The 26635-nt window shown below is 43.6% G+C and overlaps 1 protein-coding gene across 6 annotated transcripts in view; it reads right to left on the reverse strand.

Moving 5' to 3' along the window:
• The window catches only part of sox5 (SRY-box transcription factor 5), a 394349-nt gene that overhangs the window by 82719 nt on the left and 284995 nt on the right, over positions 1 to 26635 (reverse strand). For all 6 annotated transcript variants that reach the window (XM_072241132.1, XM_072241133.1, XM_072241130.1 and 3 more), the window contains one exon: positions 6983 to 7129. In XM_072241132.1, coding sequence (XP_072097233.1) covers positions 6983 to 7129 — 147 coding nt within the window. The remainder of the gene's footprint in view (positions 1 to 6982; positions 7130 to 26635) is intronic.

Genomic DNA, 26635 nt, shown 5'->3' on the forward strand with positions numbered 1-26635 from the left:
ATTCTTCACAAATACATAAACAACAAGAGAATAAGAAAGGAAATGTTAGGAACAACAAAGAAGATGCTGGAGAAACTCAGTGGGTCAGGAAGAAACTGTGGAGGGAAATGGAGTGTTGTCCTTTTCCCTCCACAGACATTCCTTGAGTGGCTGAGCTTCTCCAGCAGATGGACGCTACATATTTCAGCATCTGCAGTCTCTTTGTTCTCCAAGAAAATATTACAGCCTTCAAGGACAAAAAAAGATAACTTGTGTGTGGGCAAGTGTGGGTAAGGTTCTGAATGAATACTTTGTGACCCTCTCCATAAACTAGGTTGATTCTTAAGTCACAGAAAAGAAGGATGAATGTGAGATAACGGATGGGATAAACATCAAAAAAGAGGTATTAAGTTTTAGGATCTTTGAAAGTGGATAGATCACCACAGCCAGATTAAATATAACCCAGTCTATTTGAAATAAAAGGGCAAACTGAAGAGACTCTAATCGCCATTGTCAACCCTGTCTGATTACAGGATTGGTGCCGAAGGCTCAAGCAACTGTTTATAACATTGTTTTTAAAAAGAGGGAGGGAAGAACAGGGTTCTTACAATCCAGTTAATCCATCTTCATAGGTGGGCAAATTATTGGGATCAATTCCGGGGGACAGCATGAACCATTTAGAACAGCACAGATTAATCTGGATCAGGGAGCATGGATTTGATGAGGGAAGCCCATGTCTATCTGGTAACTACATTTCCTTGAGGAGGGCAGAAAGTAAGGGCAGGGTGTTTGATATAGTCTGCAGACTGTCCCAAAGGTAAACACATTGTGAGAGCCAAGAGAGCTGTAAATTGGGTCTAAATCACTGACAAGGGAGAGGAAGACTAACTGCAGGGCTGTGAACTTGGTCTCATGCTTTTTATTAATGACATAGATTTAAATGTAGGAAGCATGGCGAAGAAGTTTACAGATGATATAAAAATCGCTGAGTGGTTGACATAGAGTCTGTTGGGCTGAAGATGACCGGTGGAATTTAACCTGGAGAAAAGTGAGGTGATGCATTTGGTGACATGTTCAAGGCAAGGGAACCTGTTGAGTGGTGTGGGAGAATGTAGGGGCCTTCAGTTGTTATCTGCAGATCTTTAGGGTACAAAGACAGTTCGATAAGGTCCTGTTGGGATGCTTTATTTGATTAGCCTAGATGACAGCCTTATAAGAGCAAGGACATGGAAGGGGATTGGATGCAACACTACTTAGACAACGGTCTGAGTACTCTGTCCAATTCTGGTTATTATATTACCAGAAAGCTGGTATTGCACTGGAGTCATAGAGTCATGGAGAAGTACAGCACAGAAACAGGCTCTTCAGCCCATCTAGTCCATGGCAAAGTTATTTTGACTGCCTACTCCCATCACCCTGCAGCAGGACCATTGCCCTCCATTCCCCTACCAACCAGGTACCTATCCAAACTTCGCTTAGACATCGAAATCAAGCTCACGTGCACCACTTGTGTGGGAACCTTGTTCCATACTCTCGTGGCCTTCTGAGTGAAGAAGTTTCCCTACATGTTCCCCTTAAATTTCTCTTCCTTTCACCCTTAACCCTTGACTTCTGTCCCTCCCAACCTCAGTGGAAAAAAAAACTGCTTGTATTTACCCTATTAATACCTCTCATAATTTTGTATACCCCTATCAAATCTCCTCTCAATCTTCTATGTTCTACAGACCCAGCAACATCTTGGTTAATTTTCTCTGTACTGTTGGACTGTTTGCGGAGGAAACAGGACTGGATGTGAGAATCAGAGTCAGAATCAAATTTATTATCACTGACATATGTCATGAAATTTGTTGTTTTGCAGCAGCAGTACAGTGCCATACATAATACATAATAATACATAGGATGTGGCCTGGGCCAGAAAATTACAACCATGAGGAACAATGGGAAAATGTTGGATAGTGTTATTTTGAAGAGAGAAGACTGAAAGGAGACTTAATTGAGGTGGCAACAAAAATAGAAAGGATCCATTTTGCTTAGCAACAATGTTAATAACCAAGGCGCAGATTTAAAGAAATTTGTAAAAGAATTTGAGAGAAAATGGAAAAAAAGAATTCTTTTCACCCAGAAGACACACTGGGATCTGGAACTTCCATCTGAAAAAGAAAGAATTCCTCACCACCTTTGATCAGTATCATGGAGGAACAAGAACCTTCATCTGGAGTGAAAAACAGACTGCTGGAGGCGGTCTTGGGTCCAGATAGATGTTTCAACCTGAAATGTTGATTGTGCTTCTCCGATCACTGATGCCGCCTATAGGAGTTCCTCGAGCAGCACATTTAAACAGTATTTGGATATGCACTTGATGGAGCCTTGACCTGTAGACCAATGGAGGGCAGGAGTAGGCTGGATGACTCTTTTTTGACTGACACCAACAGGATGGGCTGAATGGCCTCTGACCATGGCATATAAAAGCCACGATTCAGTGGTTTTTCATCCTTTACCTTCATCTCTGCCTTTGACTCCCTTTATCCATCGCTCTAGAACTGCTTTCATCTCTTGACCTCTCCTTTAAGACATTCCCTAAAACTTCACCCATTGACCAAGTTTGGCCTTATACTTCTCTAAGTGACTTACTATGGAAATATGGTTTCAGTTGCTGTTGTGAACTGCCCTGAAGCAGTTAGTTACATTAAAGATGAAATCAATGTCATTGTTGGTCTTTATTACATCCACCGATCTGTTTCAAGAGTTTTTGTGACTATTTTATATACATTTCTTCTCTCCAGATGAAAATCAATAGAGCTCTGCATGGATCTCATCACCTATCAATCTTCAATTTATAATTTCTTCTTTGTTGAAGCAGCAAAATCTATGTTTGGCATCACAACACACTCATGCTGACAAATCTTTAAATGCTGTGAAAAGCTACAGAGCTAAGAGGGCTCCAGCTTCCTAAGTCACAAAGGGTATTCCTCAGTTATGGCTTTAATACAGTTTTACAACAAAGAAAAGCCTATTAGTGCAGCAATCCATCATAAATTAACATAATTATTAGGGAGAAAATAGCTACAATTCCGTGACTAATGTTGTGGTGGACGAGCCAATTCGACTTCATTGCAATTCCTGGCAATCCAGGCATGTGTTGGAATTTGCTGCCCTTAGAACAGCATCTCAAACAGACAGATATGTGGGCGAGCAGGAGGTCAGAATAGGGTTTAGGGACAGTGATATGGAGGAGTCAGAGGGCAAGCTTCCACTTCATGCTCCGCATTCGAAGTTCAGTGACTTCGCCGCTCCGCTCCATGCATGTAGGCCAATGGTGTGAGCATAGGAATGAAGGACAGCCCAAGTCTACGCCTTCACTCTGCACTCAAAGATCGATGCGGCTTGGGTGGATGTCGGGCTGTCCCAGGTTCAGATATGTCCGTGGGAGCAGGAGACACAAGGACCAGTTAGTTGGCGCACCTGGAGTTTGGGTCACGCCATTGGCTAGTCTGGAGCTAATACTGAAGATCAGAGTTCAACGGTCAATCAGAAGTCCAGAAGTTGAGGCGGCTGGAGATCTTTGCATTAGAGGACTGTCAGTGTGTGTGTGTGGGTGGGTGGGAGAGAGGAAAGGGGTTTGTTTTGTTTTTGTTGCTGGTTTTGTTGCATTCTGTGTTGTTAGACCGAGCACAGTGGGCATGCTATGTTGATGCCAGAATGTGTGACAACACTTGTTGGCTGCCCCCAGCACATCCCTATGTGAGCTGATTGTTAATGCAAACAATGCATTTCATCGGAATCTTAAAGTGAACATTGTTGCTGTGCCTTGAATCTCAGACAACCTTTGCCAGTGAGGTAGTAGGAGTACTTCTCCTTGGATTGTCACCTTGTTGCGGTGGAGAAGCTTGTGTGGTCCTGAGATCCCAAGAGCTATGCCATCTGGATCTATGCTCCTGGTAGGGTCACCCATGGCAGTAAGGTCGAGGGTGGGGTCCCTGACAAAGAACAATCCAACCAAGACCTCAACGGTGGAACAGGCGGACGAAATTACTTCGAACTTAACGGCTGTGAAGGCGGATGAAGGCTGCAACAAATCCATCAGCTCCAATCGTCGTGGTTTCCATGCCATTGGAATCAGTTGGTTGATTTGTGAAGTATCGTGTGCTTCTTGGAGTGCAACATCAAGTACACGTTAAACAAATACACGCACAGGCATCTTCACTCTGTGGGCCACCTCTTCAGAACGAAGACCATCATCCTCAACCTCGAAGGATAGCCACGATGACGATGGAGTAGGAGTAAAACTCCAACAATCTGGCAATGACTCAGAAACCCTGATAGTCCAGCATCTGCCTCTTGCCCTCGACAGTGCGCAGAGTAAGCTGGAAATCCGGAGGGCGAGGAGGATGTCCAGTCAGAGCTGGGGTGCTGTGTGTGTTGGGGGTTCTGACTGTAGCTGGGGTTGGAGTGAGTGTCAGGAACACCAGGGATCAGGAACCTCGAATGATGGAGCCGGAATTCCAGTTACGTTGCCTGATGTGACCCATAGATATTACAGCCTGCTGTTCAAATATACAATATCCAAGGTCCACTGAGGGGTCATTCACTCCATCAAACTGCTCAATGTGAGTACACACTAAAGGCCAGGGGGAAGTTTTCAAAAAACGAGAAAGGAGTAAAAGAAAACTTGTGCTGTTGAGGTACAACTGAGATTTAAACAACCAAATTGATCAACATCTGGAAAATGATTGAAAATTGATGGTATATTTTAACTCTGGGCAAAATATCCCAAATACCACAGTTTTAGTAAAGGGGATCTATTGTATGAAAGTTTAGTGTAAATTTATTATCAAAGTATGTATATGTCACCATATACTGCCCTGAGATTCATTTCCTTACAGGCATTCACCAGAAAACAAAACAACACAATAGAATGAATGAAAAATACAGACGGACAAAGTGCAATGGAATAAAAATTGCAAATAAAAATAAATATTACTGAAAACACGAGTTGTAGGGTCCTTGACAGTGAGTCCATAGTTAACGGGAGCAGTTTAGAGAAGTGGTACCACACAGCGATGCAGCATGCTAGGATGGTCTCCACTGTGGTTCTGTAGAAGGTTGTGAGTATTGTGAATGAAGGCTATGATAGGGTTAACACGTTAACCTTATTTTCCTGTAAATGCCTGCAAGAAAATGAATCTGAGGGTAGTATATGGTGACATACAGTATATGTGCCATTGACCCTGGTGGAAGTAGGCTTATGGCAAAATATATGTCCAGCAAGTTTTTTATACAAACTGTACTAGGAATGGTGCGATAGTCTTTAAATACAATGGCTGGGTTTTGGAATCAGCAGTGAATTAGTGGGGCTTGTTACTTCAAAGTCAAAGTACGTATACTGTACTGTATATTACCATTTTCTACTTTGAGATTCATTTTCTTGTATGTTTTCATAGGAAATCTAATAAAATTTATTTTAAAATGCTTACATGAGGACTGACAAACTATCAGGAAGGAGGTACAGAAGCCTGAAGACACCTACTCAATGATTCAGGAAGAGTTTCTTCCCCCCCTGCCATCCAATGCCTAAATGGATACTGAACCCACGAATACTCCCTCAATACTTCTTTCATTTCTGTTGTTTGTCCTACTTATGTTAATTTAACTATCTTAATATATATCTACTTACGTTAATTCAGTGTTTTTCTATATCTATCGTGTATTTCATTGCACTGCTGCCACAAAATTAACAAATTTCACGACATATGCCAGTGATATTAAATCTAATTCTGATTCTGACAAGCAACCTATGTGGAAAAGGAGACAAATTTTGCAAATAACAAATAAATAATGCTGAGAGCATGAGTTGTAGAGTCCTTGAAGGTGAGTCTGTAGATTATGGAATCAGTTCAAACTTGAAGGGAGTGAAGTTATCATGCTGGTTCGGGAGCCTAATGGTTGCAAACTTCTACCACAATCTTCAAACTAGAAGTGCTTTTTATTTTAAAGTTTACGTTGCAAGCTGTGACTCCCACATCTCCCCATCTACTTACTCCTGATCCTTTCTCTCTGGTTTATACCTTCATTCTTTCCAATCATCTCACAATCAGTTATTTGTAAAATTTCTATTACAAGGAGAAACAATGCTCCCAGATTAAACACAAGATGTTGTCAATGGAAAATGAGTTGTTTGCTGGTGTTGCATGGGGAATGAATGCTAGCAAGGGGAATTTCCCAGCTCCCCATTAAATAATGCGATGGGATCACCTGAAGTTCCCAAACTGGTAAGGGATTCTCAGTTTTACGAGGGTCTCTTCAGAAAATAAAACAGATGTAAAACAATTAATTGGCTTGGAGATTTATATTTATTCATCTTTCAGGATCAGGGCATCAGTGGATTCCATCTTCTTCAGCCCTTTACCTTTTCCACTTATCACCTGATAGCCTCTGGCCTCACACCCCCTGCCTGCCACAGTCCCCTTCACCTGGCTTCATGTATCAAGTGTCAGCTTGTACTCTTTTCCCTCCCTCCACCTTCTTATTCTGGCTTCTTCCCCGTTCCTTTCCAGTCCTGATGAAGGATCTCTGCCTGAAACATTGCCAGTTTATTCCCCACCATAGATGCTGCCTGACCTGCTGAGTTCCTCCAGCATTCTGTGTGTGTTGGTCTATATCAGTGGAGAGATCAGCATTTATTGCCCGTCCTGAACTATCTGCAGTAGAGCCACAATTAAGAATCAATCACATTGGCGGACGCATGCTGAAGGTGGTAAAGACAGATTTCCTTCCCGAAGAACGTTAAATCTTAATCCAGGACCAGTGTTTCTTTAATCCCATATCAGTTAAATCCAGACGTCTGGATCACCAATCTAACAATTTAACCAGTGTGCCACCATGAAACTACTCCACTCTCCCTCCATTTTGGATAGACGCTTGTAAAGGATCAGACTGTGGCAAAAGGACATCCCATTAACAGTTAGTTGAAAGTCATCATGCTCTGAAATAATGATCACAGTACCTTGCTTTTGGGTGGGGGGCTGTTCCTGCCTTTCTCTCCCTGGATGTTGTTGGGTGATAGTGTGTTGCTTAGACTGGACTGCGACATACTGTGTAACTTGGCTCCAGGAGACACTTGCATGGCTGCAAGTTGGGCTGCATACAACTGCTGTAAAGGGAGCAATGGACATCACTTAGAAAAACACACTCTCACAGTAAAGTAACTTCCATGCTTTTCATTATTGAGAATGACTTCACTGTGGGCCGGACACAATTCATGTCATGTTGCTTTACGCCAAGAACCAGGTACTCACAAACACAAAGTCGTGGGCAAGCTATTGATGAGTCATAAATTGGTGTTGAACAGGGTATCCGCAGCAATTTTCTTTTCTAAGTTAAATTCCGAATTACAGTGGCATTTATTAACCAGTTAAATTTCAATTCAATTCATTAGTGCCACATTCTTAACAGGATCACCCAATGGTAACCGTAACTGCAACAAGGTCCAATCATTTTCTGAATGGCAGTAGTCAACTAGATAACCCAGAGTGATTCAAGTACAATTGAATATAATCCGGACACTGTGGGTAGGGCTTGCAAAAGCAGTATTAAGATCAAGGTTTGATCAACCATCATCGGGAACAGTACAGCAGGGTCAAGTGGCAAGTGACCTATTCCTGCTCCCATTTCTCTGTTCCTCTTTTTGTTTGAATGTGCAAGGGGTGTGACAGTTGCACCCGAGGACAGTGAGAAATCTCACCCAAAAGGCAGTGGCTCCAGTGGATCCTCCTAGCATGTTACTGGACCTTTATTCCGGCTTGAGAGTCAAAACAGACCCACAACCTTGCAGAGCAGAGCCCGCAGAGCAGAGCCCACAGAGCACCGGAGAATGATGCCTGCCCTTCCTCCACTCTATATGACATCAAGCAGGCATTCACTTCTGTAACGCAGGTATGGAAAATACCTTCTTAGGTTACATGAGGAAAGGTCAACACTGTTGTTGGTAAGATCTCAGGTGGCAATAGGGAGGCATACAAGAACAAGGTCTTCACTGGAGGTCAGTGGTGGAACGGGTGAGCAACTTCAGCATCTCAGAGGAGCTACCCTGGGCCCGACACATGAAGGGGGCATGCCAGTGGCTCTACTCCATCAGGAGTCTGGCGAAGTTTGGTATGTCACTAAAGACCTTGCAAATTTCTATAGATGTACTCAGGATCACAAGAGTGTGGTAGATCAGCCATCATGGGCAAAGCCCGCCCCATCATCAAGGACGTATCCAACAGCTGGTGTCTCAGGAAGGCAGCATCTGCCATAAAGGACACACCCATCACCAAAGATATGCCCTCTTCTCACTTCTACTGTCAACGGGGTGGAGCAGGATTCTGAACACCCACATTCAACGATTGAGAAGCAGCTTTTTCCCCTCCGCCATCAGAGATCTGAAGAGCCCATGAACACTACTTCATTAGCCTTCCTTTAAGCACGATAAATATTATAATTTATAGGGATGGGGAGAGGGAGAGGAGGTGCTAGGAGACAGATGGAAAGCGGGGGAAAGGTAGAGTTTAGAGAATGAGAAGGTAGTGGAGGGAGAAAGGTTGAGAGACACAGGAGGGCAGGGGAAGAACTGGTGAAAATGGGTAACAGGCAGGAGGAGAGGGCAGTGGTGAGGATGGGAAACACGATTTATGCAGACAGACAGGAGAAAAGGATGATGTAACCGGGAATTAGGTGGGGAAAGTGAAGGTGGTATCAGCTGCTGAAGGGTGATAAACAGGGGAGACAAATAATACCAACAATGGAATCTGACAAGCAAGCAATTGGGTGATAGAATCATTAGGGGAGAGATGAAAGGCAAATGGAACTAGAACCAGATGGGAGGAATGACGAGAACCAGTAGTAAACGAACGAACCAAAGAGGGGAAAGGGGATGAAAGTGAGTGATAGAGGGCTGGAGCGGAATGTATGTGGGGAAGCATGCAATAATAGGAGGAATAGGTTGAGAAGTCATTGGTCAGACCACACTTGGAATATTGTGGACAGTTTGAGGCCCCTTATCTGAGAAGAATTTTCTGGCATTGGAGGTGTTATAGAGGAGATTCGCAAGAATGATCCCAAGGAATGAAACATATGAAGAGTATTTGATGGCTCTGGGCCTATACTCACTGGAGTTTAGAAGAATGAGGGAGATTTCCCATTGAAGCCTATTGAACATTGAAAGGCTGACATAGCACAGATGTGGGGAGGATGTTTCCTATAGCGGGTGATTCCAGGACCAGAGTTCACAACCTCGGACTACAAGGGCATTCCATTAGAACAGAGCCAGAGGATAGTGAATCTGTGGAATTCAATGCCACAGAAGGCTATGGGGGCCTACTTATTTGGGTATCTTTAAAGTGGAGATGGATAGTTTTTTGAATAGTGAGGGTGCCAAACGTTATGGGGAGAAGGCAGGAGAATAAGACCATAAGACATAGAAGCAGAATTGGACCTTCTGGACCCCAGTGGGGTTGCGAGGTATAATAAATCAGCCACGATGGGGTGGTGGAGTAGTCACAATGGGCTGAATGGCCTAATTGTGCTCCTATGTCTTATGGTGTTATGGTCTCATGGACCGGACGAGATTTAGACATGTGGGGGGGGGGGGGGGTGGGAGGAACCACCGCTGATGACTACCCACAGGATCCATATTCCTGATTGCTAACCAGAACAAGCATAGAGCCAGCTGATCCCACAACGCTGAGCTGCCACTGAAGTTAAGGGCCACATTTTAACATGCGGTTAACAAATGAGAGAACATGTTTCTTAACCTCACCCTTTAAACTGAGGAAGGAAATGTCGGCCACCTCTGCTGCTTACTCTTTTGCTGTGCAATACTTTCTATATTTAAACACGATTAAACAATGACCAGCACTGTTTTATTTTCTGCCTGGCTTTCTCTTTTTTGCTTCATCAGTGATATCAGGCAGCTGAGAACTTCTGTCTCCTTTGCTATAATTTCCCCACCCACTAATTCTTAATAGGAAGTCAGAGGGGGGAAATAGCCCACTCGAGGTACTTCCTTTCATGTTGCACCGTGTCATTCTCCAAATAATGGCAAATATAATGCTCACCACGAAGGAAGTTTACTTGGAAATGGCAATGTGATTTTAGGTAATTTCAGTCCAATTACACCCAGTTTGTCCTTCTGATTGCTTCAGTGTGTGCACAAGAATAAACATGCTCCTCAGTGAGCTGGTGCATACTAAATTGCTGACATCTTGTTGTATCCAGTCCACTGATTCAAAGCTTATTTGCTGTTTGAATTGAGTTCCATTACAGAGGCCAATAACCATCACTCAGCACCATCAATGGAGGCAGCAGTGGCCTGACAGCCACTTCAGCGGCACACTAAGCATTCGGAGGCAGCAAAACTCAACAGTGACTCGGGGGAGATGCAAGGCCATCACCGTGCGAAGATAAAGGATGTGACACATCTGCCCCCTAGGTCAGCCGAGGGGGGCACGCGGCCACAGGAAACCAGAGGGGCCAAAAAGATAAGAAGGAAACTGCGAGAGCAGGAAAATAATAAAAAATAATAATCTGGGTCACGATGAAGTGGAGGAATTGTTTAAACATGCATTTTCCCCAGAGTAAGGCTGGGAGCTGGGCGATGAGGACTGGCTTGTTAAATCAAACACAGATAAAGAACATTAATACCCAGTGACAGCACGATTTTTCTTTTACCATCTCCATCTACGGTGCCGCAGTAGCGCAGCAGTTAACGCGATGCTGTTATAGCTCGGGGTGTTGGAGCTCAGAGTTCAATTCTGATGTCCTCCTGATGGGATGAGTGGGTTTACTCCGGGTGCTCCGGTCTTCTCCCGCAGTCCAACGACGTACTGCTGAGTAGGCCAATTGGTCATTGTAAATTGTCCCGTGATTCGGATAGGGTTAAATCGGGAGCTGCTGGATGGCATTGCTCGAAGGGCCAGGGGGGCCTATTCTGTGCTGTTCCTCAATAAGTAACAAAATCTACCAACACACAGGCACACAAACACAAACAGACAGACACACACACATACGCATGCACAAACATATGCGAACACACATAAACAGGCACACAAGTACACACTCATAAGTAGGTGTGTGCATACCAGTATAGCTATGCATTCAGACATACATACATGCACAGGCACACATGTATTAACATACATACACACAGGCACACAGAGACATACATACGCACATAAGTACCCACATACATATGCATACATCCACATGCACTGACACACACACACGCACACACACACAGAAACATGCGTACACACATAAACATACACGCAAGCACACACTCATAAGCAGATGCACACACACTCACATGCACTGAGATATAGCATATACACATACATACACACAGATATAAATACACTGACATACACACACAAGATAGATACTAGCATATACATACGCAGATATGCACAAACACTGACATACATTTACACAGACACGCACACATACAGACACACACACACACACACACACACACACGACTTTGTCAGTTTAGTTTCGGAGGATTCACTTCCAATCTAACTGAAACATCTGTAAAGCCATTCAAAGGAATGGCAGCTTCAATATAAATGAAGACAGCAAGCAAACACCAGCAACCTGCCATTACCCTGAGTGCTTTTGTCACTTTGAGTAAAGCAGAAGAGCTGAACTTGTCACCTGTAACAATGAAAATAGCACAGCTGTTGAGTTTGTGGCAGTCTGGGCCAGACAGCTGCCTATTCTCCATTAACACACTCACATATTAAACCAAGCTGAATGAAGCCCCACTCAGCACCTCTATTGACAGCTGTGTGCTGTGCACTTCAATCTATTGTGACTGTATTAAGAATGGCACGTCATGAAAAGGGAATTTTAAAAAACCTGCAGGTGCTAGAAATCTGGAATAAAAGTGGAAATTGCTGGTCAGCAAGTCAGGCAGCACTTATGGATAGAGAGAAAACAGCTAACGCTTTCAGACGGAGAGCCTTCATCAGAACTGGGAAAATCCAGGTAGCAGTGAAGGCGAGGAAGGGGGAAGTTAGAAGGGATTCTACAGTTGTAGGAAATCTAGAATAAGATACACAAAAATCCTGGAGGAACTCAGCAGGTCATGCATCATCAATGGAGGGGAATAAAGAGTCAACGTTTCGGGACTCAGGAGTCCTGGTGAAAGGTCTTGGCCCAAAATGTCAACTCTCTGTTCTGCTCCATAGACGTTGCCTGACCTGCTGAGTTCCCCTTGTGAAGTCAGACTTTCACGACTGGCAATGGATCATAATTTCTAAAGAAATAATCTGAGGTCAACCCTTGACCTACATAGAAAAGTTGAAGCCCCACCTTACAAAGATGAGCACAAAATCCAGGCTGACATTTCCATTCAGCTCAGAGAGTTCTGACCCGCAAAGGTGTCCACGCACAAGGCTCTAGCTGTAATTGAACTTCACCTGGTGCCCTGGTCAGTGTCTACCTGCTGACTCATTACTAAAGCAAGCTGTCTAACTCTTCCTTCTGTTAGACCTGACGAAGGGTCTCGGCCTGAAACGTCGACTGTACCTCTTCCTAGAGGTGCTGCCTGGCCTACTGCGCTCACCAGCAACTTTGATGTGTGTTGTCAAATTATTATCATCTTTCCACTTGTGGAATCATGCTGTGTACACACTGATGGCATGTTTCTTAAATTACAACAGGATTCACACTTTATTGGCTGTGAAGCACTTTGACATGTTCTGAGGAACGGAATGGCACTTCATGAATGCAGGCTTAATACATTGAAACCCATATTTCCACAGGTGACAAGCCACCATTTAATCACACACCCAACAGAAAATATTTCTGACAATCTAAAATCTATTTAAGCAAATAGTTATTTTGGCTGAATCTGTTCAACCCTTACAAGATTATAATGGATGTCAACTGACATCTTGAGAGATACAGATAATTATCTGATAAATCTATTCATTCATGTGCACCTTGGCACAGGAACATTAATAGAATAATTTAAGAATGTAAATGTGTAACCATCAGTGTATAATTTGCTTTCATTGTTGTACTTAAGAGATTGGGAACTCGCACAGCTATCAAACTACCAGGGCTAATCAAAGCACAACGTCCATGTATTCCACATTAACCCACAAACTCTATGATCTCAATGGGAGGCTCCCTTATGACTGTTCTGTTCTCTCATGAATTATCAAGTCATGGTTGCCAAATGAACAGAGTTTCAGAGATGTCATTAGTACAAACACGGACCAATAGCACATAACTTAGAGGCACAGAGAGATACAATACAGAAAAAGGCCCTTTGGTCCATCTAGACTGCACTGACCATTATCCATCCATTTACACTAACCCATTTAACTCTCTTTCCACTCCTCAGAATGTGCCACTCAATGAGACACGAGGAGTCTTTTAACCGACCAATCTTTGGGATGTGGAGGGAACCGGAGGAAAACTGTGCAGTCACAGGAGGAACGTGCCAACTCCCCACGGAGAGCACCTGAGGTCAGGACTGAACCCAAGTGTCTGGTGCTGTGAGGTAGCAGCTCTACCAGCTGCGTTAATGCTCCTGCTTGCGGTGTGGGAGGCAATAGGGAGCACTGCACATTAGTGAGGAAGAGTTCGGCCTAAACACTGACTGAAACTTTTTTGCAATCGGAAAGAAATGAGACAACAGATTTGACTAGGTGCAATAGCATTAGCTTCACAGTGACAAACAGTCACTGGTCTTGCTCTGCAAAGTCTACTTTTGATGATATAAGACAGCATGACGTTAACATGATTGGAGGAAAGTATAGGGGGGGATATCAGAAGTAAGTTTCTTTTTAGACATCGAGTGGCGAACAGCTTGCCAAGAGTGGTGGTAGTAACAGATACATTAGGCAGATAGGCACATGAATGATAGAAAAATGGAGAGTTATGTCGAAGTGAAGGATCAGATTGATCTTAGAGTAGGTTAAAACGTTGGCACAACATGTTCTCTGCTTTGAAGTCAAAGGTAATTGATAACTATGAAGTAAAGGTGATCATACAACCATTTTGATTTTTGTTGGTGTTTGCTTATCACTTTTTAAAACCCAATAACAAGTTTTACATGGCAAAGTACACTTGGTTGAAGGAAGCACATATCAATTGTTGCCTTACTGGGAAGGGCTACTTAGGCTCCTGGATGGTGCTGAAGCAGATGGTGTAAGGGCAAATCTGATATCTCCTACGACTGCAGGGGAAAGTGCAGGGGATCCCGATTCAGGGTTCCAATGTTAAACATCGACAATTCCTTTCTTCCCACAGATGCTGCTTGACTCGTTGAGGTCTTCCAGTAGGTTGTTTGTTGCAACAATTTGTACGGGTAAACTCTCCAGGTTATGACAGGGTTCACAGAGTCATAGAGCACTACATCACAGAAACAGGCTCTTCAGCCCATCTAGTCAATGTCGTGCTATCATTCTACCTAGTCCCATTGACGTGCACCCGGACCACAGCTCTCCATACCCTTCCCATCCACAGACTTATCCAAACTTCTCCCAAATGTTGCAATCTACCACCTCCACTGCCAGCTTGTTCCACACTCACACCACCCTCTGAGTGCAAGGTGAGAGGGGAACATTTAAACAGAACCTCAGGAGGCAACTTCTCATGCCAACGGTGGTGTTTATATACAACAGGACACCAGAGAAGGTGGTTGAGGCTGGTATAATAACAATATGTAAAGAACTGAAAAACTGGCATCCTGACTGGTATGGGAATTGCACCAACCTTGAGCGTTGGGCACTGCGGAGAGTGGTACGGACAGTCCAGCGCATCTGTGGATGTGAACTTCCCTCTACTGAGGACATTTATAGCAGCAGGTGTGTAAAGAAGGCCTGGAAGATCATCGGGGACACCAGACACCCCAACCATAAACTGTTTCAGCTGCTTCCATCTGGCAAACGCTACTGCATCATTAACGCCAGGACCAACAGGCTATAGGACAGCTTCTTTCTACAAGCCATTAGACTTAAAAATTCACATGTCTGCACATTGCAATGGAGGTCATAATGGAAAGATTTTTACTCCTTCATGTCACGGGATGGATGTAAGATTTAAATAAATTCATTCATCAAAATAAATTTAGTGAAGTACATGGGTAGAGTCATAGAGCACTACAACACAGAAATAGGCCCTTTGGCCCATCTAGTCCATGCTGAACTATTATTCTTCCAAGTCCCATCGACCCATACCAGAACCATTGCCCTCCATACCCCGCACATCCATGTACTCCTTGTGAACTGACTGTGTGTGTAAGTCAGAAATGCAGCCAGAAACCAAAGTTCTATCACAGCAGAAGATACCTGCAGCCCCATGGCAGCAAGAAAATCCACCCAACTGGTCTCCCAAAAGCTCATTCTTATGTATAGGCTGTACATAACTTGGGGAGGAGCAGAACCTTCATTGTAGTAAGACTTTTCAGGATGTTTCACAGAAGAAGCTAAGGGACAGACTAAGTCAAAAGTGGTAGGCTTTAAATGAAAGAGGAGGGGGGAGAGGTTAGATACCATAATGTCTGGTGGGGGTATTCCAGAGCTCAGAGTCTGCACACAGATTCTAATGGTCCATCACATAAACACCACTCTTCCTCCTACTTCTGAACCTCGGCATCATAAACGTTTATCAAGGTAATAATCCAGAAGAAATAAAAAAAATCATATATTTATTTTAAGTGTTGCTTATATTGACTTTGGCAGATTGAGGGTCAGACATGACAAAAATGGGCCATGATGCAGAGTAATTTTCAGTAGTCCTGCTGTTATAATCAGAATGGCGATCTCCTTTAATTAATGCATCAAGTGTCCGCAGATGAATGCTTACTCAGATGAGGTGAGCAGGCTGTGTTATTACAGAAAATTTCAGCTTTGTCAGGCGCCTAAAATTGGAATTTGTCAGACGCCTGAAAATGTGATTGCCACTGGGTGGGCCAAGGTTTTACCGTTCATTCTTCACACCTCTGAGGCCTTAGTACATCCAGACCAGGCCACTGGGTGGAAGTCTTCCATCCTTGCTGTTTCCACTCATTGAAGGTGAGGTGAGAAAGTGAGGTCCAGCTCATACGAAGCATTGAAAGTGAGAATATACACTCAGAGACAACTTTATTATGTGCACCTGTTCACCCATTTACTAATGCAAATATCTAATCCACCAATTACATGGCAGCATCTCAATGCATAAAAGCATGCTGACATGGTCAAGAGGTCCAGTTTCTGTTCAGACCAATCATCAAAGCGGCAAAGGAATGTGATCTAAGTGACTTTGACTGTGGAATGATTGTAGTTGCTAAATGGGGTGGTTTGAGTATCTCAGAATCTGCTGACCTCCTGGAATTTTCATGCCTAACAGCTTCTAGAGTTTACAGAGAATAGTGTGGCAAACAGAAACCATCCAGCGGGCGGCAGTTCAGTGGGCAAAAACTCCTTGTTAATGAGAGAGGAAGGAGGGAAATGGCCAGACTGGCTTAAGCTCACAGGCAGCTGACAGTAACTCAAATCACCACGTGTTACGCAGTGGTGTGCAGAAGACCATCTCTGAATGGAAAACAGATTGAACCTTGAAGTGGATGTACTACAGCAGTAGAAGACCATGAACATGCACTAAATGACCACTTTATTAGGTACAGGAGTTACCTACTAAAATGGCCACTGAGTATAGATATTTGTTGTGCTTGACATCTGAGGACGACGGTAGACAGGAGCATAACGCAGTTGGTGGAACGTTCATGATGCATGATGGACTGCAATGACTTGGTGCAGAAAAGAGGTTTTGCATGAACAAGAATTGGAGAAAGGCAGCAATCTAGCTCTAGGGTTTAAAGAAGTTACAAAGTAGGGAGAGTGTCTTTTTCTGCTTTGTATAACAACCTTAATGGCAATAGCTGTAATGCCAATTTGAGCTGCCCATCTGCCTGCACATAGTCTACACTACCCCACTCCATGCCTGTCGACGTGTCCATCTAAATGCCTCTTAAACATTGCTATCATATCTGTTTCCACCACTTCCTCCAGCAGCTGTTTAAAATTACTTTCAAGCAATCAGTAAGTGCTTCAGTTCCTCATCTCCTGTAGGTGACATGCTCTGTACTTGTATCATTTTCCTATCTCAGAATCGATTAGAATGGCATTAGTTTGGGAAGAGAGTGCAGAGTTGTAGTCACACAATTGCATTGTTCAGGGACAGAAAGAAAATGTGTCATAACTCTGGTAAGCTAACCTCTTTTCTTCTTCAAAACCCTGATCTCTAAAACTTTGCAGCTCCTCTCTTTCACAAACAAGAGAAAATCTGCAGATGCAGGAAATCCAAGCAACACACGCAAAATGTTGGGGGAACTCAGCAGGCCAGGCAGCACCTATGGAAAAGAACACAGCCAACATTTTGGGCCGAGACCTTCATTTACTCCTCTCTTTAATGTTTCCTGTGTTTATTGTCACTTTTGAGTCTCATCGGTCAGACTGGGCATTATTTGCACCAGAACTTAGGCTGTTCATGACTAACTTTGATTTCTGAGCTATCGTTTTGGCCTTATCTCGAATAAATAATCATTGCTTCATGCTGATTTGCCCATGAATTTACTGTCACTCCTTGAAAGCCATCATTAATTATTTCATCCCTACTCTCTTCCACTAAATTACATCAAGATCAAGCAGCACCCCAATCACATATATACGTTGTCCATTTGATTCTGTGATTGCTTAGATGTAGCATGCCAATCCATGTTTCCTGATTTAGCTATCGGCCGGGCTGTATCAAGTTTCTGAAAACAGAAGACTGGTATTGCACCTAGAACTCTCCATCAAACACAAGTAAGCATCATATTCTACCACCGCGGACATTCTCTCTTCCATCAGGCAGAAGATACAAATGCCTGAAAGTACGTACCACTGGACTCATGGACATCTGTTGTTATAAGACTTTCAAATGGTTCCCTTGTATATTAGGATGGAGTCTTGACTTCACAATCTACCTTGTCACGCTGTTACACTTTATTATCTGCAAGCACTGTCCTTTTCCTGTAACTGTAACACTTTACTCTGCATTTTGTTACTGCTTTCCCTTACACACCTTCAATGCACTGATGTGATGAAATATTCTGTACAGAGGGCACTACCCCTTGGTAGATTTGACAAGAATAAACCAATTTATCAGTTTAACAACTACCCCCATTCATACGTTGCCAGTCCCACCGGTAACCTGAAAATTAATTCTCAAAAAAAAAACAAAATGCTGGAGGAACACAGCGGGCCAGACAGCGTCTATGAAGGGAAGTGGACATTTGATGTTTTGAGCTTAAACACCCTTGTACTTCCAATATAATTCTACTGTTCTTTTTTAAATTTTTTTTAATGTATCAGAATTATTTTCTGCCTAACTTTCAATGCCATTGCCTACTTAGAAACTCTTTGTTCAGAAAACATATCAAATGCTCATGATAAGAAGCTCCTGTGTAACATGAAACAGGACGACTACAACTTGAAGTGTAATCTATGCCAACATAACCCAAGGAACAACATGCGTGCTGCAGTGAGTATGTAATGCAGGCTCACTAGTGTGATTGGTGGGATAATGCAGGCTCTCCTATGAAGGGTAATGGAAGAGAGCAGGCCTGTCCTCTGGAATTTAGAAAGATGAGAGGGAGACGATAGTGCTGTAACCTATTTGGAGGCCTTGATAGAGCAGATGCTGAGAGACTGTTTCCCCGGCTACAGTGAGTCGTATAAGGGTCAGCAGTTCGGGCCAGGAGGAGAACAAATTACTTCTTCACTCAGAAAAAAAAAGAAAATTTTTGGCAATATCCACTCTGAGGATTGTGAATCCAAGAATGAGACTGATAGATTTTTGGCTTCGAAGGAAACCAAGGGATTACACGGGAATAGAGTGAGAAAGTGCAGCTGATATATAGACTCAGTTGTCATTGTGTCAAATGGCTCAAGGAGATGTAGAACCACCTCTTGCTCCTGGTTGGCATGTTCTGTGGCTTTGGGAATGAGGTGTCGGGTTGTGACATCCAGTGAGTGACACCTAGGGTGCGACATTAAGCGTGAAAAGTTTGGAATGTGACATCTGGAGTGTAGAATTGAAGTGTAAGTCGTTTGCATCTGTCAACAAATCATTTGCAGCCTTGCTCTCAGTAAATAGAAGGAGCCCATTGTTTCATAATGACGGGAACATTACACCACACATTGTATTGACTCCAGTGACACCAATCACAGGGAGAAGGTCGCTGAACTCAGTTTAGGCGCTGCCACAGCGATTCAGAGGGAAGGCAAGAGAGCCAGGGTGAGTTACTTCATCTCTTCATGGCCTGGCAGCGAAAGAACTGGCTTGAGGACGAATGCAGAGGAATTAAAGTGTTGACAGAAATTAAAAAATGAAGTGATAAAAAAATTGAACTTAACTTTTAACTATTCTTGTCATATGTACATCGAAACATATAGAGAAATGGGTCACTCGCTTCAAATGAAATCAGCGAGGATTGAGCTGGGGGGGCGGTGGGGAGGCCTGCAAGTGTTGCTACACTTCAGGAGCCAACATAGCAGGCCCACAACTCACTAACCCTAACCGTACGTCTTTGGAATGTGGGAGGAAACTGCAGCACCCAGAAGAAAACCGCAAGGTCAGGGGGAGAATGTACAAACCCCTTACAGTTTGGCGGGAATCGAACCTCATTCTTATTGCTGGGTCATTGCACAAACAGCTACTCAACCGTGCCACCCCAACTGTTAACCAACACGACTGGGCTGTTTTTCTTCCAGCACCTATGCATTGCAGTTTACATCATCTTAGAAGAATTTATGGAGTGGTCTTTTTTTTAACGTCAATTTAATCATTTTTTTGAAAAGAAGACTGCTGAAAAATAGCGGTGCAGTTGCTGTCTCATAGCTCCAGAGAGCCTGGGCGCATTCCTGAACTCCGCTGCTGTTTGTGAGGAGGCTGCACGTTCTCTTTCAGATTTTCACAGGGTGCTCCAATTTCCTTTCATGTCAGATAAGTTGGAGTAGGTAGGCTAAAGAGACACTGCGTGTAGGTGATGGGTAGAATCTGGCAGGAGTGGGGGAGGGGCAGTTGATGGGAAAGTGGGGAAGAGTATAATAGAATTAATATAAAATTGCAGTAAGTGGGTGCTTAATGGTCAGCACTGATTCAGTGGGCTGAAGGGCCTGTTTCTCTACTGCATGTGTCTATGATACACATAGAAAGTCAGAGGAAGCCAGGCTGAAACAGAGGTGATCAAATCATATGGGCTGAATGAAAATTTAACATCCTCTTTTCATTTGGCATTTTAAATGTAACACCTTTGTAATGCTTCAAAGGGCTGACCTTTGAACGTTGATGGTTAAGCTGCCTTCCTTTTGTTCCATTTGGCTTCACGTAGTGCCAGATGTGATTTATACAGTTCCTAATTGCCCAGGCAGAATGATGGATGATTTATAAAAAAAACTACTGGCGGAAAAGGTATTTAAAAAAAAGGCAGTTTGGAGCGTCCCCTCCAAAACAGCCAAAATTGCAAACATTGTACCCAAGTAACTGACTATTGTACAGAATTCAGGGGCTTGTACAAATTCAAAGCTCGATACAACAGTGCGACACTGAGAGCTTGCCAAAGCCTTCAGAGGTACCGTCATCCAGACAATAAACCAAGGACCATCTGCCCCTTCAGGCAGTTGTAAATGACTTTGAAGCTCTGATCCAGCAAGTGCAGAAGATATTCTCCCCAGGGCCCTGGCCAATATTTATCGCTCAAATATCATCAGAAGATAGATTATCTTGTCATAATCACATTGGTGTTTCTGAGACCTAGCTGCACTCAAATTAACTGTCGCAATTTCTATATTGTTACCATGGCCAGCTTTTTTTTTTAAGTACTATTTTTTTTTGTTCATCAATCGCTTTGGGATACCCTGAGCCTGGGACAACTCCGTAGAATCACAGGCAGATTCTTCAAAAATAAGAATCAGGTAGTGAGTAATCTGTATCAGAACGTCCCGTAAATATTTTGGGCTCACTTACAAATAACATCTTCAATAACCCAGGTTTAAGATTAGCTTTATTTGTCACTTGTACTGTGCATCTAAACATACAATGAAATGCGTAGTTTACATTGATTCAAGTCGGCGAGGATTGTGCTGGGTAGCCTACCAGACTTCCGGTGTCAACATAGCATCACGGCAACGCACTAACTCTAACCCTATCCCGTGCGCCTTTCAGACGTGGGAGGAAACTGGAACACCCGTAGGAAACCGAGAGAGTAATAGGGGGAAACATACAGGCTCCTTACAGACAGGGAAGGGAGTCAAACCCCAATCGTACGTCGGGCATTGTAACAGCAATTGCGCTAAGGGCTACACTGCAGATTTCCTTCATGAGCTGGAATTGCAACTATGTTATTAAAGTTGATTATAAAATGCCACTTATTTCCTTGGGACAATGGCTAATGGAATCTCAGCACTGGGCTCCCGGTTTCATAAAGGGTTAAGACTCCGTTTCAAAATACCAGCTAGGCATCTAATTCCAGCTCCCCACCTTGCTTTTGCTCTGCTCATTCACTGCAGCGGAGGCCACATTACAGATCACGGCAACAAAAGCACGTTCAGATGCTGCTGTTGAGGTAAATTCATTACATTCCTCGACTCGAGTGAAAGTATTAAGCACCGGCTGATCAGCTCTTCACAAGCCAATCCACGCACAGAAGAGTAATCCATTACAATATGTTTCAACATCTGCCTCCCCATATGATGCATGACCTCTTCAATTGACCCTCTTTATACAGCGCCAGCATTCCTGTTCATTACAGAAGGAGGATGTACAGGGTGCTCGTCTCATCTTCAGGTCATCAGCCAGTAAATACATCTCCATTCAAAACCAGACTTGCACTGTCTGAATCCCTTTCAGTCTCAAGTATAATATTCTCATCATTTATTTTCCAATAGCCTTGCTATTAATTGGTTGGTTTCTCACTCTCCCCCTCCTCTTTCACATGTATTTCTCTCCCTCACTCTTTTCCTATTTTACGAGCTCAGTGGGCGAGGACCTGTCATTCACCGCGTCAGCTGGGGATGTATGGTACTTGTAAACACTGACCTGCTCTCTGCATGTAACAGGATTCTTAGGTCAGCTTCCTAAACGGTGGCCCCTGTGATATTCAGCACTCCTGGCGAGGTATATCTATAGCTAATTTATTATCAATAAGGCACCTGCCACAGTAAACACTTCTGGGCTTCTAGTAATCAAATCCTAGTATAATAGGGTAGGGGTTTGTCAGTCTACTACTAGTTCAAAGATCTTTTTGCTTGTAAAGAGAGGCCATAAACTTCAGGGCTTCTCTCTTAATAAAAAGATAACTTCAAAACTACACCTTTCAATATTGCTGTGCATTCTCCAACATTATGTTGAATAATGACTGTGTTTTTACATTCTGTGAGCCTCTCTGCAAACACATGCAAATGGTCGACAATCCCACAGAAGCTGCAGAGGGTAGTGGACTCATTCCAATACCTCCCTCCCCACTATTGCTAATATCTACAGGAGGCACTTCCTCCAGCAGGCAACATCTATCACTAAAGATCCCCACCATCTGTGCTGTCCCGCCACCTCCTTACAGCTACCATTGGGCAAAAGGCGCAGAAGAGCGAAGTCCCACATCACTAGATTCAGGGACAGCTACTTCCCTGTAAACATTAAGACAGGAAAATCTGCAGATTCTGGAAATCCAAGCGTCACACACAAAATGCTGGAGGAACTCAGCAGGCCAGGCAGCATCTATGGAAAAGAGTGAACAGTCGACATTTCGGGCCGAGACCCTTCAGCAGGACAGATCCCTCAGCAGTCCTGATGAAGGGTCCTGACCCGAAGCATCGGGTGTTCAGGTACCAGATGTTACCTGGCCTGCTGAGTTCCTCCAGCATCTTGTGAGTGTCCCTTCAAACACTGGTTCTTAAACTGACCTGCACAACCCTGATCACTACGCAGTGTATACTATGACGGAACTGCTATGAACTTTGGGTTCCATTTGTTCTGTGTTCTTGTAAAATTTGTTATAATTTACATTAGTGTTTCTCTTGTGAATGCTGTTTGTATGAAGCTATGTGCCTGTGACAGATCACACACTGCACTGATGCAAAGAATCAGCTGAGCCTTTGAACCAACAACCCTGCTGGCATCTCAGGATAGCAACACTGTGACTGCTTTGCACTACAATGGACCTGTTCTAATTGTCTTCTTTCTTGCGTTTTTTTATATTTAATTAGCGTTTCTCTTGTAAATGCTGCTTATTTGTTGTGATGCTGCTGCAAGTAAGTTTTTCTCTTCCGCTGTGCAGACGACAACAACCTTAACTTTGACTTTGCAGGCTGGGCAGCATCTACTAACGCTGATCCTACCTGGTCCTATCGACTGGAATCAGAGAAGGCCAGTCTCTTCACCTAGCAGAAAACACGTCCTCTTGTAGACGCAAAAGCAGCACACACTTCCCCAGGATCGAATGAACAGGGCAGCTTTGTCCACTGATCTGGAAACTGCGCATTAAAAAAAATGCTGACAGAAAATAAGCCTAAAGCTCCTCACAAGGTTTGCTGTTGGTCGTGTTTTTTGGAAGTTTTGTCACTATATTTCTGACTACTTCACCCGACAAACCATCCACTCCTCCGCCTGATCTTTCCATTTTCATTGACTGAAGCCTTTCCACATTAATCAATCAGAAACTAAATAGACTCCATTAAACAAATGGTCACAGGCGGGTTAGAATTACACTCCTCTAAGGTACCAAAGAAGTTATTTTAAATACCACAAGCTTTTTCTTTTGAATTCTTTACAGCAGGGTCTTAGATGTTTTCTTTATACCTGGTGACCCTAGGCAGATTGTCACAACTAGAAACTGGATGAGAAACTCTCAGTGGAGCAAGCAAGTTGCAGTCAATTAAGGACCTGATTTAATTATTTTTAAAGAAATGCTCTATTCTGTCTCCTTTCTTGTTCCTAACTTCTGATTTGGTTTATTTTATTTTATATATTATTTATTTAGAAATACAGCATAAATCAGGCTCTTCCAGCCCAATAAGCTGCATCGCCAAGCATCCCACCAATTTAATACCAGCCTAATCACGGGATAATTTTACAATGACAAATTAACCTACTAAATGGTACGTCTTTGGAATCCACAACACCCGGAGGAAACCCATGTATTCACGGGGAAGAACGTTCAAACTCCTTACAGATGGTGTCGGAATCTATCTCCAAACTGCGATGGCCCAAACTGTGATAACATAGTGCTAATCGTTACACTACCATGGTGCTTGTTTAGTCTATTCCAGATTATTGAAAAAAAACTTATTGCATATTTACAAACTAATAACTGACTCCCTGCACAGTACAATGGACACTTGACATCACTATCCAGAGTAGTTTGATATGATCCATCTGATTGTTTATCTGCACTACACTTTCTCTGTGGCTGTTACATTTTATTCTGTATTGTTATTGTTTTACCTTGTTCTACCTCAGTGCACTGTGTAATGATCTGATCTGTATGTACAGTAGGCAAGACAAGCTTTTCACTGTATCTTGTTACATATGACAATAATAAACCAATTCCAATTCCAATTATACCAGACTGAGATAAGATCAAAACCTTTCAGTTTTTTTGTTAGTCTGGTGATGGTTAGAGCCCATTATAAAGGCAGATGCATTTCACAGTCACAGTCTTAAACCGAGCTTTGTGTATGTGTTACAAGGGGGCACTGGGAGTGGACTCAACTGCAAGACACAGACACTGAAGTACTAGGAACAGGACTACGTTTATCGAGTTAGCAAGGTGAGTCAGGAAGAAACGACGCTGGACATTGACATAGGCCCTGGACGAGACTAGGATTCAGGGCCTGGGCTAGGAATTGGACTAGAGACACGGGAACCGGGCAGGGAACTAGGAACAAGGAGCCTGGACTAGTGACATGGAACTCTGGAACCAGAGCCTGGACAAGGACCCGGAACCTGGGTCTTGACTCGGAACCAGAACCTGGGTCTTGACTCGGAACCGGAACCCGGATCTAGGCAAGGACTCGGGACTAGGATCTTGGCAAGGACAGGATGTGGCTACAGGACAGGATGAGGTACCCCAGCACAGGACGAGGTACCCCAACACAGGACGAGGAATCTCCAGCACCGGGCTGGGCAAGGCACCGGAACTAGATGAGGACACGAAGCTTAGACTAGGACAGGACTGGAACACTGTGCCTGGGCTTGGTCCTGGAACACAGGAACACAGAACCTTGGACGTGGACTGGACGCTCAGAACCTTGGACGTGGACTGGACGGGTACTCCAGGGCAGGATGAGGCTCTTGGACTAGGTTTGGCTCGGCTCTTGGACTTGGCTTGGTTAGGCTCTTGGGTACGGAGCCAGGACTCCTCCTTAGCATACTGGGCCGGGACTCTTTCTAAGATGCAGGGCCAGGATGACTGCCAAGGACACTTGACGAGGGAACTGCCGAGGTAAACTGCCAAGGGACTCCTGGACTGGACGAGGGACTCCTGGACTGGACGGGAACACGAAGCCTTAACTTGGACAGGACTGGAACACAACGCCTGGAACTTGGAACACAGGAACACAGAACACAGAGTCAGGACCCCTCCTTGGGAACAGGACCTAGGGCTGGGACTCTTCTTTGACATGGACACTAAACACGGGGACACAAAGAGATAATTCCTTAATTTGGCGTGGCAAGGTTCCAGTCTCACTTCGGCGGTTGAACTTGACGGGGATGCAGGCGAGGCTTCAGAAGGAAGAGGAAGGGAATAGTCCAGCACGGAATCCTTGGTTTGCAGAGGTATTTATGTTCCAGCCCAAAATGAGAATCAGGTGCCTCAATCAAGGCACACAATGGAACAAGGGAAAACAGGAAATCCCAGAATAAGGAATCGGCGGACCGGACCGTGAACTGGAATGCGGACATCACGGACCGGACCATGACAGTATGGGGAAGTAGTATGGGCAACATAGCGAAGAAAAGAAACACAGTGGATTCGGATTCATTGGGACACATTGGGGCTAGTACATTTTGGCCCAACAAGGTAGCTACCCAAATTAGCCAAAGTTTCATGGAAATAGTTAAAAAGATATATATATAAAAAACAAACTACTGTTTAACTGAGTAACAAATTATGTATTTAAATGAAATATAGAACAAAATAGAACACTATTATAGAAAGTATTATATAACCGTGTATTAGTTTGTAATAGTTATTGACGAGGGAATTCATCCAATGTATGCTGCCTTTATCTTTTGCTTGACTGTAAATGAAGAAAATCGGTGCAGACACCTAGTGTAGATAATGGACTGCCTTCAAACAATGCTTTCCATGATTGCATCCTCCAAATCTTCATTTTCATTGTAACAGTCAAGATGATTGTTGATAAGTTCAAATTCTTTTAAGGTCCTAACTTGAAATCGTGAGATCTTCACTCCCGGCCGTTTCTGGCAGTTCTGAATTGTCTTACTGCGTATTTCTCGCCGACTATCAGTGACAAAAATCACTGCTCTTTGAACATGAACACATGCAACTGACCATATTCAAAAACTGTTCATGCATTCTAAGCATGGTGTAGTGTGTAACGGCCACACACGTGCATGC

Source organism: Mobula birostris, chromosome 23 (genome assembly GCF_030028105.1).
Source record: "Mobula birostris isolate sMobBir1 chromosome 23, sMobBir1.hap1, whole genome shotgun sequence".
In the NCBI taxonomy this organism is placed as follows: domain Eukaryota; kingdom Metazoa; phylum Chordata; class Chondrichthyes; order Myliobatiformes; family Myliobatidae; genus Mobula; species Mobula birostris.